Source organism: Battus philenor, unplaced genomic scaffold, assembly GCF_028537555.1.
Source record: "Battus philenor isolate CCGP_79_NKW_IND1 unplaced genomic scaffold, ilBatPhil1.0.hap1 SCAF_16, whole genome shotgun sequence".
Lineage (NCBI taxonomy): Eukaryota > Metazoa > Arthropoda > Insecta > Lepidoptera > Papilionidae > Battus > Battus philenor.
In genome coordinates, this window is record NW_027181678.1 from 14,850,156 (window position 1) to 14,863,622 (window position 13,467).

At 55.7% G+C, this 13,467-nt stretch overlaps 1 protein-coding gene across 1 annotated transcript; it reads right to left on the bottom strand.

Annotated features, from left to right (window-relative positions):
• Positions 1 to 4,736: 4,736 nt before the first annotated feature.
• LOC137919546 (uncharacterized) lies at positions 4,737 to 12,317 on the bottom strand. Its single transcript, XM_068762641.1, has 8 exons — positions 11,443 to 12,317; positions 9,341 to 9,472; positions 9,092 to 9,214; positions 8,730 to 9,017; positions 8,506 to 8,666; positions 7,399 to 8,434; positions 7,139 to 7,303; positions 4,737 to 5,877 (listed from the first exon to the last, which is right to left on the bottom strand). Exons 1-8 carry the CDS (start codon positions 12,315 to 12,317, stop codon positions 5,337 to 5,339), a joined length of 3,321 nt encoding a protein of 1,106 aa, XP_068618742.1. The 3' UTR covers positions 4,737 to 5,336.
• Between the last annotated feature and the right edge of the window lie 1,150 nt (positions 12,318 to 13,467).

The window sequence follows — 13,467 nt, forward strand, 5'->3', positions numbered from 1 at the left end:
CCGCTGCCCCGCCGTCGAGTGCACCGAGCGCTAGGCGACGGCTTGTTCAGCGAACCTGTCGGAGCAAGTTGTATCGCCGCGCCGAGCTCACCGGAAGCCATTTACAGCTAGACAAATACAAGTTTGTTGAAAGTTTCCGGTGACCAGCCGGCCGACTGCCACTCTTCCGCCTCCTGCAGAACAACTGTTTCGTAATCGCGAATCCACTATTTTGATGCCTAAATTATAAAATGGCAAGAGGCAGCTCACTAACGGGCCCGTCGTGCCCTAACAATGGAAACATACACGAATAATTGGCCGTTGCGATGTACTACCGTGTAGAATCTATGTGCAGCACGCATCAGGGCTTGGATACGAGTCAGAATGCTCTCACCGGTGTGTCGGAGGATCGCCGCCGGGCTGGACGCCCCGCGTGTCGGCTGACGTGCTTCATCAATTCACGCGACACACAATTCTATACTTGTTCATTTTTATAATTAAGATTGTTTTATCGTTCATTTTTATTAGCGACCTTCGTCCGCGGTGCTTCGCAGAGCTCGTACTTCAGATCAGAATCCCGATCGTTGGAGCCCAGACCGCAACGTTCGTTTCGTTTGCGGCAGCCGCTCTGTGCGCGGCGCTGATTGCTTTAGCAAATTCTGCAACGATGGTTTCGTGGTGGGATTCGCGTTCAATAACGACTCCAATTTTCAGTACTTACGTGATCTCAGAGCAGAACAACCACGGGACAAAATTGAACGACCACAAATCGAAGAAGTTTTGTGTCCGTGAGACGTAATAAACGGCCACGCGCTGAAGTCATTTGAAATCTCCGCCTACAAGCTGCGGTCGGCATCGGCTTTTCCATTTGGTTTATTCCTTACAGAAGCAGCTCCAGAAATTTTCCGTTCACAGTAAAGGTTCTCCGCGCCTCGGGAAGACCCACCCGAGGAGCGCGCGCAGTCCGACGAACGACAACTACTCGACGACTACGTAAAGCTATGAATATTTTACTAACATTTTAATTTCGTAATTCTGGAAGTCGAGCTAACTTTTTAATTCCTTTACTAGGTATTTCCAAAGAGGTAATTAAGTGATGGCAGCGCGCGGGCCCGTGGGGAGGGAGAGGGGGAGGGGGGCTCCGCTTTCGAATCGTGCTTCGGTTGAGCGCAGCCGGGTGCTTTGGCAGTGACCCGAACGTCAAACGTTAAATTGTAAAAAGTATTAAAGCATTTTCTAACGAAATATGACTCGCGAAAAGTTAAAAGGAATTACAAGGTGCACGCGGTCGCCATTTTATATCCCCTACAGTCGAGTTACTTTTGTTCGAGTGGAGTGACAACCTGCGTGGCCGCCAACGTCCAACGTTCATTGCACTAACGGCGTAAACGTCCCGAGTTCGAGCTGGTCGACATCTAGATGAAATTACATTACACCGAGAACGCAAATTCAATGAATCCTCACGAGCGCCACTAGACATAAGATTTACATTTATATACATTACTGGCACTTGAATGGAACAATACCCTTATGTACAGGGGAGACGCCGCGCGGCACTCCGAGCTCATCTACGAGGTAGTGGTGCGACACGCGGGGCGTCGCTGCGGGAGCCTTAGCCGTGTGAACGCGGCAACTCGCGTGCAGTCGGCCCGACTTCCCGGCTGACTTCTAGACAGAAGCAATGAAGGCGCGTTAACTCTTTTCATAGTGCTTGACTAGCAAAGGGAAGCAAAAAATAACGAAAACACGCGTAATTTGGAGCGGCGGCGCACGGGGCACGCGGGGCTCGGCTTCAGACCTGCGCTCGCTGCCCCGGCACAGTGCCCGGCCCGGCACAGTGCCCGGCCCGGCACAGTGCCCGGCCCGGCACAGTGCCCGGCCCGGCACAATGCCCGGCACAATGCCCGGCACAATGCCCGGCACAATGCCCGGCACAATGCCCGGCACAATACCCGGCACAATGCCCGGCAGTCCCCGGCCACGCCCGCTCGCCGCCCGCGCTGCGGCTTATTAATATTTTTTAATTTTTGTTTACATTTATTCCCTTGCTATTCAGAAAACTCAGTGAGGCACGTTCTGTACTGATTTAATTTCGTTTTATACGGGCACTGCTTTCTTTTGTCATTCGTTTTAACCGGTATTTAGGTTTTAATTTTTTTACTCCGGCCAGGCATTTATTTAGTCGCACGCGCCCGCAGCTCGACTCCGTCGGCTTTTATATGTCCACGTACAGATTCATACACCGCATTACATCTTCATGGTGCACTAGGAAATCCATAAGAATTAATGTAATGCTTTGTCGAGTGTCGGCTTCCCGCGCGCTCGGCAGCGGCGGTGCCTGAGTGGAGGTCGGTATAATAAAAAGCGACGAAACCAACGACCCATAGCAACTTGGTCCTCACTAAGCTGACGTATTCCGTCGCCGCGTTGTCGAGAGAACAGCACCGCGACCTGCAACGACACCTGCGACGCGGTGCGCGCAGTCGCTTATTATTTGTGCTCGTAATACTCTTTCGTTACACAATTTTAGAACCAAAAACGCGAGCTGAAATTTTAGTCCATCGCGGGATCTTTTTCAGATACTTCGAGTTCATACGATATTTTGCTTGTAGCGGGCAGAAGCAGTTGTCAAAGTCATAAAATTGGAAAGCGCACAATAGTGACCCCGGCTCTAGCGCTGTGGTACACCAGTGACACCAGACAAAGTCGTCGTAAAGGTGTTTCATTTTATAATTAGAAGTTAAGTGCAGCCTTTACACGGGCGGCGCGACGGCCGGTGCCGGCGCTGCTGAGCGCGTCACAGCACTGCGCCCGCCCGCACTGCCGCCCGCCCCGCGGGCCTCGTGAACGCGTAGAGAAATCTAATTACTTCTTTCACCGATTTAACTCCATAGGTAACAATTGAAATGATTAATAACATTCAAATATACTTTTCAACTAGTGTACTGACTGGTACTAGCCGTCTGTGAACAGCGGCTACCGGACGCCGTCGTGCGTATCGCGAAGACATTTGTAAAACGTATCGTTTCCCGTTGCGTGCAGGTTCAGGGTGTGTTGCGCACCAGAGGCATCGCGACGCACCCATGTTGCGAGAAGTAGCTTCCTAATGCTCTAAAAGAACAGAGTTCAATGAAGAAAATAGTAACTGATAGTTTTAATGAAAAGTTCTTGTCGAAACAGCACGAGTTCTAGCCGGCGATGGGCGGGTGCCGCTTTCGAAGTAGACAACGTCTCCTGAGCAATGTAAACTTGGCTCGTTAGCGCAAACCTACGGGCGCGCGGGGGGTGCGCGGGGGTGTGGGGGGGGGCAGCGCCAGGCACGCGGCGCCTCCCGATCACGCGCGGGATTAACGAGCGGACGCGGGGGCACCGGGGCGCTCCAAGTTTGCGGAAGTTAGGTCGTGTCGGGGCGACGCCTGCTATCGGCTGTACTGTCGCCTATTTTACATGTTTGTGATCAAAAAGGAAACTAATGTCTGTCACGTTCCCTTGCTGCGACGTTCAATTCGGCCAGCGGTAGCCCGCCCCGCATCTCCCTTCTAAAGTTCGCGTCGCAGCGGCAAACAGCGGCAGAGCGCCGCCGGCGCAGCTCTCTTTGCAATCCTGACTCCTGTCGCAGTTGAGTGCTCCTATCACAATCTCCATTCCACGCCGCGCATTCTGTCAGTTTAAGAGAAATACTCGCGTACGCGTCCGCTGCGATGCTGCAGTTGCCGGCGCGCGTGGGGACACGGCCTCCGCTGCAATAAAACGACTCGTCACACGCGCGCTACTTCGTCAGCATCGAATTCGTCGGGTCGCGAAAATATAACACGATTTGTTTGTAGCGTCGATAAGGCAAATACATCGCGTGGCGGGTGTTTGCGCGCCCGGTTCGTTGCGCGCTGTTTGCGGAGCGGCTAACGAACATGCCCGCCCCGCGCCGCCCCGCACCGCCCCGCACCGCCCCGCCCGTCCCTCCGGCACACCGTGCCAGTGCACAGACTTCATCGCATTGTTTAATCAAGGAGACGACTATAATAATTTCGTCTCGCGGTGGCTCACCAGCCACTGACAGCACGGCATACTTCTTTTTTTTCTTAAATGTAATAGAACGCCGTTCATACTCGCGACGATACCTGTTCCGGATTTTCTGGTACGAGCTATCTGCAGCTTTGTGGTATTTTCTCTTGCTCCTTGCGTCGTATCCCTAACTTCTGGGGATCGTACCCCTTTTCGGAAGTTATCGCGCACTATGTTCAATCATTTGTGGGCCTGTCGGAACAACGTAACAAGTGCATACGAAGTTGTACTTTAAGATTTCGGTTACCTCGTTATTTCACCAAACGCCTGCTGAAGAGACAGCCCTCATCACTCTCAACTCAGCTGTCTCAGTGGCAGCAGACACAATGCCACCCTTACCTTCCGTCCGAAGCAGGCTGATTGGACGCACTTGAACTTAACATCGTGAGTGGGCCATAGAAGTTCTCCAACCACTCACCGAAGGCAATCACGCCTTCCTCCCCGGCCACTTAGCTGGTCGGACTGCACTGACTCTCGTATATAACGAACGCCTGCCTGTTGCACGAGGCCATTAAAAGAGGCCAACTTTCACGAGCGAAAACAGCGGCCGCAACGGCCGCCGCAGCTCTCGTGGCGCACAGGAGGCTGCGCTTGCGTCGCGCGCTTCGCCGACGATTTGAATGTAAGGATATTAAAATGACTTGCTAAATTTGAACTATGTTTTTATTTTAGCAATAAAAATAACATAAGTGAAAACGAGGGACGGGATAGTCAATCGAAAAATATACAGAATGTACATTAGTTTTGTAGAAATGATAGTATAAAACGGTGAAACAAATGTCTTAAACTTCGTCGCCAGCTGTAGTTGGCGGCAGGCGACAGGCAGCTGGTGACAGGCCGCAGGTGGAACAGCGCCGAGTAATGGAGGCGGGCTCACTACTCGCCGGGGGACGTGTCTGCCGTGTGGTGCCACATCAACTGACTCACGATTTTTATACACTACACGTTGTTGCTGTGCACTCGAAGAATAACAAAGTTCCCGCGCGATCTACAGCAGCCCGCAGCGGCACGCGAGCACGTGCGCCCGCATCGAGCTGCGCTCGTTCAGTCTTATGGCCGCCCACCCGCTCGGCCCCGCGCCCGTCGGAAATGTTCTACGCACTAGGATTTACACTGTATTATACAAGACAAGGTGCACCGGCGGGGACGCTCCCGCAGTCCGACTAAACATTTGTCTACAGTCTCTCGTCAGCCGCTCGCGCTCGCACAGGAGCAGGCGGCGGCGGGGGCGGGGCGCTCCGTCACACGGTGGTCTCGCGGTCCACGTGGATGTACTCGACGGAGCGCTCGCGGCGTCAGGAGGACGCGGCCGAAGAGGCGCGCGACGCATCGAACAGCAGCTCGTCCGTCAGGCGGCGCCCGGCGGCCAGCGCGCCCAGCAGCCGCTTGTCGCGGGCCCGCGACCGCGCGCGCCTCCGCACGCCCAACGCCGCCAGCGCGCCGAGCGCTGCGCACGCTCCCACCGCTGCCGCCGCGCCTGCTGCCGCCGGTGCCGCCAGCGCTGCCAGCAACCGCGCGCCCGCGCCGCACGCGCCTCGCTCGTCACCGCCGCCCGGACAGTCGCGCTCGCCGTCGCACCACAGCGCGCCCGGCATGCACGCGCCCAGCGCCTCGCACGCGTGGGCGCACCCGCCGCCGCCGACGCTGCCGTTGCCCGCCGCGCGCCACACCTCCATCCACGCGAAGCGCGCGCGCCCCGCCTCGCGCGCCGCCCACACCACAAGGAGCGCGCCGGCACGCGCCGCGCGCCCCGCACGCCCGCGCGCCCACCACTCCTGCGTGAACAACTGCACGGCGCGCCCCTCCTCGTCCCCGGGGCACACGGCCTTTAGCAACCTGCGTCAGTTTCATGCACCTTTACTTATTTATTCACGTGCAACAACAACAGTTGTAGATGATTACGAGGGCTACCAGATAACTCTGCCACCATACACAAAAACTCTCCAAGGCAAGAGTGAATACGTTTCTTTACGCAAGCATGTACCATCGTAGACCTCGTTATCGCGTAAACTTAGAGATTCAACGCTTCGCTCCAAAAAAGAAAAACCATGATATCTTCAGTCAAACCAAATCCCTTACTACCCAGTCGTTTGAGAAAAAAAGTCGAAGGCAAGCGACCGAATGCAGCGATGTGTAATGAACAGTACCTGCACACGTGCGCGCGCGTACATAGTGTTGCCGGAGCAACACTGTTACCAAATGAGGTCGGTGCTGCTTTAAATCAATAATATCTCTACTGCCTAAAAGCACTGAACAACATCGGTCGGTGACCGATCTACTCTTGCCTAGATAATCTACATGAATGTCACGGCGTGCACCTCAACAAACTGTGGTCGCGACCTTGTTGGCTGTCAGACCCACCTTGTCCTTCTTAGGTGCACGTTCACCTAAAGAAATTCATAGTTTTTACTGTTCCTTAAACTCCGGTGTATTGTGATTGATCCATGTTTCGTCTACAGTTATATAACGGTTCAGAAATACGTTCGGATCGCAGTTTAACCAAGTGACCACTACAAAAGAGCATTTGGTGATCCAACGCACACTTTTGAAGTTATCACTCGGTTGCGCTCAGATCCAATTTGGGCGTTCGCGCCGCACAGCTCGCGGGTCGCATCGCATTCACACAAATATTTGGCTGGAATGCGATGCACTCGCTCAGTTGAGATGCCCGCAGCTTCAGCCACTTCACTTAGTTTCATTCTCGACGATTTGTGGCGTGATGACCTCTTTTAAGCGACTTCAACGTACGGCGTCACTTGCGCCGATACGGCCACAACCAAACTCAGGAAACCACTTCCATCTGACAAATATCCGACATAAATATCAGATAAAATATTCGTTAAAATTATACAATACTTTTTGGCCGCTTGAAGCTGCATGCACTTGATAAATCAGAAAAGATAGCCAACGTCTCACATATTGTATCACTTTCAGTCAATATTTCATTGTGGTAATTGAGACTGTGGCGGATTGCATTGCAATTATGTTTGTTTTCTACATTGGCCCAAAAGGCTTTATGGTTGGAATTTGATGAAATTTCATAAAATACAGGAGCCGCCCCTCTCGAATACTGATTGAGCTGCGGCCGAAAACGCACCTGGCCGAGTGCGCGTCGTACACCAGCAGGCGGTTGGTCGTGGCGCAGTGGGGCTCGGCCACGTCCGGCGCCAGCTCCTCACCCCACAGCCGCAGGAACACGGACCGGTTACCGCGCGCGGACAGGAGGAACGGGGCCTCGCCGCACTCCGACGCCTTGTTCCCGCTGCACGCACGTCAACAACGATTACAATTTAAGCGATGTATTTAGTTGCTGCTGCAAGCAGACCGAATAGAAAAAGGTAAAAAGAAAATTCGCACTTGTACGGATACACGAGGTGGACGCTGCGGCCGGGCGGCGGCAGCCGGCGCTGCGCGGCGCAGGGCGGCGCAGGCAAGCGCGTCCATTCGCCGCGAAAGTGCACGTGGCGATGGTCCTCGCCCGCCAGCAAGCTTGGCGCTGCCAGCTCCAGCTCCAGCGCCGGCCCGCCCGACGTCAGCGCCAGCGGTGCGCTGCCGTTGTCGCACACGCACGCCACCGGTACGCGGTAGCCGGGCCACGGCGCCTCGTATACGCGCAGGTGCGGCACCCGCAGCAGCTCCTCATCCTCCTCCCCGGCAAGCGGCGCGTCGCTCGGCGGCAGCTCGCCTACCTCCGGCGCCTCGGGCGCACACACCGGCCGCCCGCTCAGCGGGTCCGTGCGCGTGCTGCAACGCGGCGAGCGCCCAAACGACGCCGTGTGCAATTTGAGCTCTACGCGCCCACCTTCTGCCTGGATCCGGTAGAGGCAACGCAGGCGGCGTGCCCCTCCGCGCCCGAACCAGAGCGCGTTACGTGGCGACGCGAAGGCACCGGGCGTCGTCAGCCGCCGCGCGCACTCCGGCGGCTCGGCGCGCAGTTGGCCCGCTTCGCCGACCGGCAGCGGCGCGCCCTCTAGCCGCGCGTCCACGAACTCATAGTGCAGCGAGAAGGCGAGCGGGTGCGTGGCCGTGCCCGGTAGCGAGGTGGCGGCAAGCGCGAGCATCGGCGCCGCCGACACGTAGCCGTCGGGTGGGGCACACGGACGCGGCGCACGCGTCGCGTTGGCCAAAGCGGCGCGCGCACATAACGCCGGTGCCGCGTCGCAGTAGCGGCCAAGAGCGCGCGCGCCCGCTTCGCCCTCGCCGCCCCCGTCCCAGATGCGCAGCTCTACGGCACAAGCGCCCCCCGCTGCCCCCGCTATACCGGTCACCTCGGGCGGCACGCGAGGCGGTGGCGTGGCACTTGGATCCTCATCGCGCTCACCACTCTCCGCTCGCTTCGGCTCCACGAGAGAGTATTGGGTGAAACTTGAGAAGTATATCCAAACGAGATCACCTGCGAAAAGAAATACATTTGTCTGGGCCGAAATAAAAATATTTTTGTTCTCTCCAGCAAACAATCGTTACCCGGGCGGCCGTGGAATGTCCACGTGCACGTCGTGTTAGGCGGCAGCGTGTGCGTGGGCGCGTGCAGGCGGCCGCGGCGCCCGCGACCGCTAGCCGCCGTGGCGTTCGTCTCCTCCTCGGAGGAGGAGGCCTTCACGTGAAACTCGCAGCGCCGCGCCTCCCTGCCACAAAACGAGTATGAGAGTGCGCGGGGGCGGCGGGCCGGCGGGGCGCTGTGTACTCACCGCGCGTAGTCCAGCGAGTCGGAATCGGCGAAGACGACGTCAACGTCCAGCTCGAAGCCGCGCAGAGGAGCTGCGGGCGCGGGCGGGCGCGGCGGCGCGCTGAAGGGCGAGGAATGGAAGGCGACCAGCATCTCGGGCCCGCGCGACGTGACGCGCGGTAGCCAGTCGCCGCCGCAGTACTCCACCAGCACAGGGTCGTCGGTGGATGCGCCGTCGTAGAAGATGAGCCGGTCGCGCTCGCCCGTGCACTCGCGCCACGCGCGCACTGCGCGGCCCGTCTTGTTGAGGCTGCGGGGGCAGCATGTTAGTGTCGGCTCTGGCGCGGCGTGACGCGATTAGCGATTCATTTGCTATTGACTTACCTGGCCATGGAGATGGAGCGCTTGATTTGCATCTTGTGCGAGTGCTCTTGGCGCACAGAGATCATGGCGTGCTTGCAGGTGGGGATGTCCTTCTGCCGCAGGCTCCAGTAACACGTGACGTTCCTGCCGTGGCGTGACTCGTTAAAGGAGGCGAGCGGCGCCGACCGCGCGCGGCGCCCGCAGGCAGGGGCCGCGCGGGGCCGGCGGCGCTGGTCGTTGCGGAGCGGCCGCCCAGCCGGGAGCGCTTACCGCGGGTACATGCCGGGGTAGTTGGGGCTCTGCAGACGACAGCGCTTACGATGGCACTCCTCGTAGGTGCGCGTGCAGTAGGTGCCGGGCGCCACCGCGCCGCGCTCCAGCGGTGCACCCGCCGCACCGAACCTGCGCAGTGCCGCCCATTAGTGCACTGGTGTGTGCATCACAGGACTTTGCAGTGCACATGCTGACGTGCAGGAATTACCGTCACTTTCCTCATTTAGATATTTTCTACATTAGTTATGGACATATTATGTGTATTCCAGGAAAAATGCATGATTTTTTTCCTTTTTAAACTTTCATCACGAACAAAATTTCATCAATAGTACACTTTTATCTGTAATTAATTATTAACAAACAAATACGACCGGCGCAGCTCCTGCGATGTTATGCGTGCTCGCAGTTTTGCTTTGGAACCGGTAGCTTTCTCGATGTTATCGTAAAACCATCTCAAAACGGCCGCCGGTCCCCGAGCTGATACCAGCCTTAAGCCGCGCTCGCACGCTGGCACCAGGATCAGGAAATAACCAGTGGTAGACTCAACATGACATTAACAAGAGATGTAATCCATCGTATGTGAATAAAGAACTTCTGTACTTGAACTAATATTTCATCAGCTTTCGTAAAAAGTAAAGCAAAACTAGTTTTTCGCGGTCAAAACGATGTTGCCGCGAGCGGGCGCTAACTTGCGCGGAGATGCGTGCAACTCAAGTGTCATTGTCTCAGGAGTCACCGGTGACTTGTGTCACCACTCACTCAGTCGTAACATCTGTCAAGTAGGTGTTTTATTAAAAAAAATGGGTTCAAGTGTGCGAGCGTGGCGGATTCGCGCGCACTCTGGATCTGCCCCGGCCGATGTGTGTCAAGTGGCGAGTGCGGGCGCGGGGGGGGCGGGGGCAGAGGGCACAGTACTCCGCGGTGTCGGCGTCTCATTGCTAAAGAAGTAATCAATTACACGATAAACTAAGTAAATAAACGCGAGAACGTTTATTCCGCGTTGTGAAACACGCGAACAAACACTTCCTAAACGATCCTAAACGAAGTTTTCCAAAAGAAGTTGTTATCGGTTGGACCATCTTCGTAGGTTTGTATGCACAAGCTAGGGTTCGGTCACGATTCAGAATGCCCTCGCCTCTGCGACGGAGGAGCATCGCGGGCGGCGCGCCGCGCGAGCCGTCCGCTGACGTGCTTCAATAATCTTTAATTTTAATTTACCTTTTGTAAATAAAGGAAGATAAGTGAGATTGTTTTATGGCTGACTGCCGTCATAACAACATGCCTAGAGACGGTTTTCTTTTCTCAATCGCATCCAATTCTTTCCTGCATTAGCTATCCACAAGTAAATTAAGGATTATCCATAAGGATTCAACTTTCGTTGAAATGACAGTTTTACCAGTTTGCAGCTTGTTTGAACTGAAAGTGCTAAGCGGAGTGCGAGCCGGGATTGGGTTTTGACCCGCCATTTTATTTTTTGTATTTTTTGAATTTGAAACGTTAACCCACAGGAAGAGTCAGTCACATTAACACTATATTTAAATACAAACTTTCTCTAACAAAATAAATAGGAGAGATTTATTTCCGCGCAACGCTTCCTGCGAGCGAGTTACACTTTTCCTATCGTCGAGTTTCTCGTCGCTCTTATCTTTGCTCTTTTCGTGTTCTCGTTACGTATTTCGTCTGTCGTTCGGGACAATTATTTTTAAAGGCAGATCTATGCAGCTCACTCGGTTGAAAACTACAGATTATTATTTAATAGGCAGCCATTTAAAGTGAATTTAAAACAATGCTCCGAAACGTGGTGCGCGTGGAGCGCCGGCAGCAACGCGACCACGTGCGATGCACACAGGCGTGGCGGGCGGGAGCGGCACGAGCACGAATCACTCTTTTTTAAAGAGAGAGCGTGCAAGAGTTCCGTTCGCTGGACTCGCATTGCGTCATTTAATGTTTCAGGCGATTTCCGAAATATGCGCGTAAATAAGATGTCCTCTACATGACACACTTAAGGGGGTAATTCAGCTTAAGTGTGTCGCCACGCTCACGCGCACGACTTCACTGCGATCGACAGGTCTCCAGCGCCGCGCCGACTGCGGACTGACCTGACTACGGCGTCGCGCTGCGCCAGGAACTTGTAGCGCAGCCGGAAGCCGAAAGGCTCGCCCAAGCGCGCGCGGAACAGCTTGACGGAGACGGTGACGGTGGCCGTCTCGCTGTAGTAGAGCGCCGCGCCGTCGGCCGCACCGCACCAGGAGCCGCCCGTGAAGGGCCGGCCCAGCTCCGACAGTTGCATGTAGCCGTCGGGGCAGCCGTCCAGCGCGCCCGCCTCGTAGCGGCCCACGCGGAATTCATCGAAGGCCAACTGCACCAGGTCGCCGTGCGCGCCGCCGCCCGCCGTGAACGTCAAGTGGCACAGGAAGGGAGCTCGCGGCGCGCCGCGCAGCGCCACGCCGTACGCCACGCCCGCGCGCCCGTAGTACGTGCGGTTGCACACCGAGCAGCCCGCGGGCTCGTCGCTGCCGTCCGCGCACTGCGCCTCGCCGTCGCAGTACGCGTCCAGCCGCACGCACGCGCCGCTGCGGCACGCGAACTCGGCCACGCCGCAGCCGCCAGCCGCGCCGCGCGCGCCCAGCGCCAGCAGCGCGCCCAGCGCCAGCGCCGCGCGCCGCATCGCCGCTCCGCCGCACGCACCGCCACACGCACCGCCACACGCACCGCCACACGCCCACGCCGCTCCGCGCGTGACGTAACGCCGCGCCACACTGGCGGCAGCCGCGCGCGGTAGCCGGCGGCCGGACCGCGCCTGCGCCCTGCGCCCGGCGGTGGGGGGCGCCATTGATCGCCCGCGCGGCCCGCCGCATCCCCTCCGCCGGCGCGTGCCGCTGGACCGCTTCTCGCGCGATCGGAGCGGAGCGGTAACGGCCCGCTGGTCAAGCACGCCCTTCACGCGCAGACGAGGGGGCTTGTATTCCCACATTGAAAAAAAAAACCAAACGCGCGCAAAAAATTGTCCTTAAAACAAATAAAATGAATATGATATCCGCCCCCCATTTACTTTCAAAAGTTATAACTTGATAAATAGTGCGCTGTTCAGTGGTGCGCCCGGAGCTGCTGGCGCCACGTCGTCCATTACTTGCGAAACGATTCAAACGAATGCTTGAACAGGCTCCATGGACACTTGTCTGTTGACTGCATCAAAATAAATCTAAAATATTATTGTATCAGCGTCAATTAAATTAGTAAAAGTCTAAAAGTCTAGTAAAACTAGAATATGCGATGAAATATTTATTTTAAATTTCAAATACTGACTACAACTAGAACATGAGTTTTATTAAGAATTTTTGCTATCTTAATATATAATACACTTAATATAGTGTCATTTTATATTCCAAAGTTGTGCAGATACTGAGAGGGCGGGAATGGCGCAGTTTCGGGCATTGCTCTGCGCTGCACAGATCAAATCTCCGCGTCCCGTCAAAAGACCCGCACGCTGTCGACACCGCGGGCATCAAAGGGACAGCGACCGGCGGGCGGGGACGGCCGTCAGGGGACACCAGGCGCGGCTGCGACGACATCCACCGGAGAACATGTCGACACTTAGTGCTTAGCACGGAGCGCACACAAACATATGCTCTCTTTTTCGTTTTATAAGCTTTTCGGATTAATTGTGGCTCGGACTCTACTGCGTTGTTAATTGATATCCGCGTTTTAATTAAAGATAGCTTAGAATGCTTTCAAAAACTTTCATCCCGTCTCCTACAGCCGCACAGACCTAGTTAGCGCACTAAACTCGCACACTCTACATTGGTGACCGCCGCGTTGTCGGCTGACAGGTTGGAGACAGTATTTAAATTCTGCGACTCTCGACTCTCGGGCCGCATCGACGCAACGAAATAACGTTTAGAAACAATTACGCTACGTAAGTGACTAATTTTGTTCAATTTTTCCGACTTCACAAAGCTAAACCCACTACACCACACAACACCATCACTGCGACTGGAGATGAAGGTCGAGGCAGTGTCGGTACACACGTTGTAGCCAGATTTTTGGAAGGTAGTGTAGGTAAGTGCCAGCAATATAGCCAATAGGAACGTTGCTGTAATCCCAGAAATTGTCAAACTGGGACA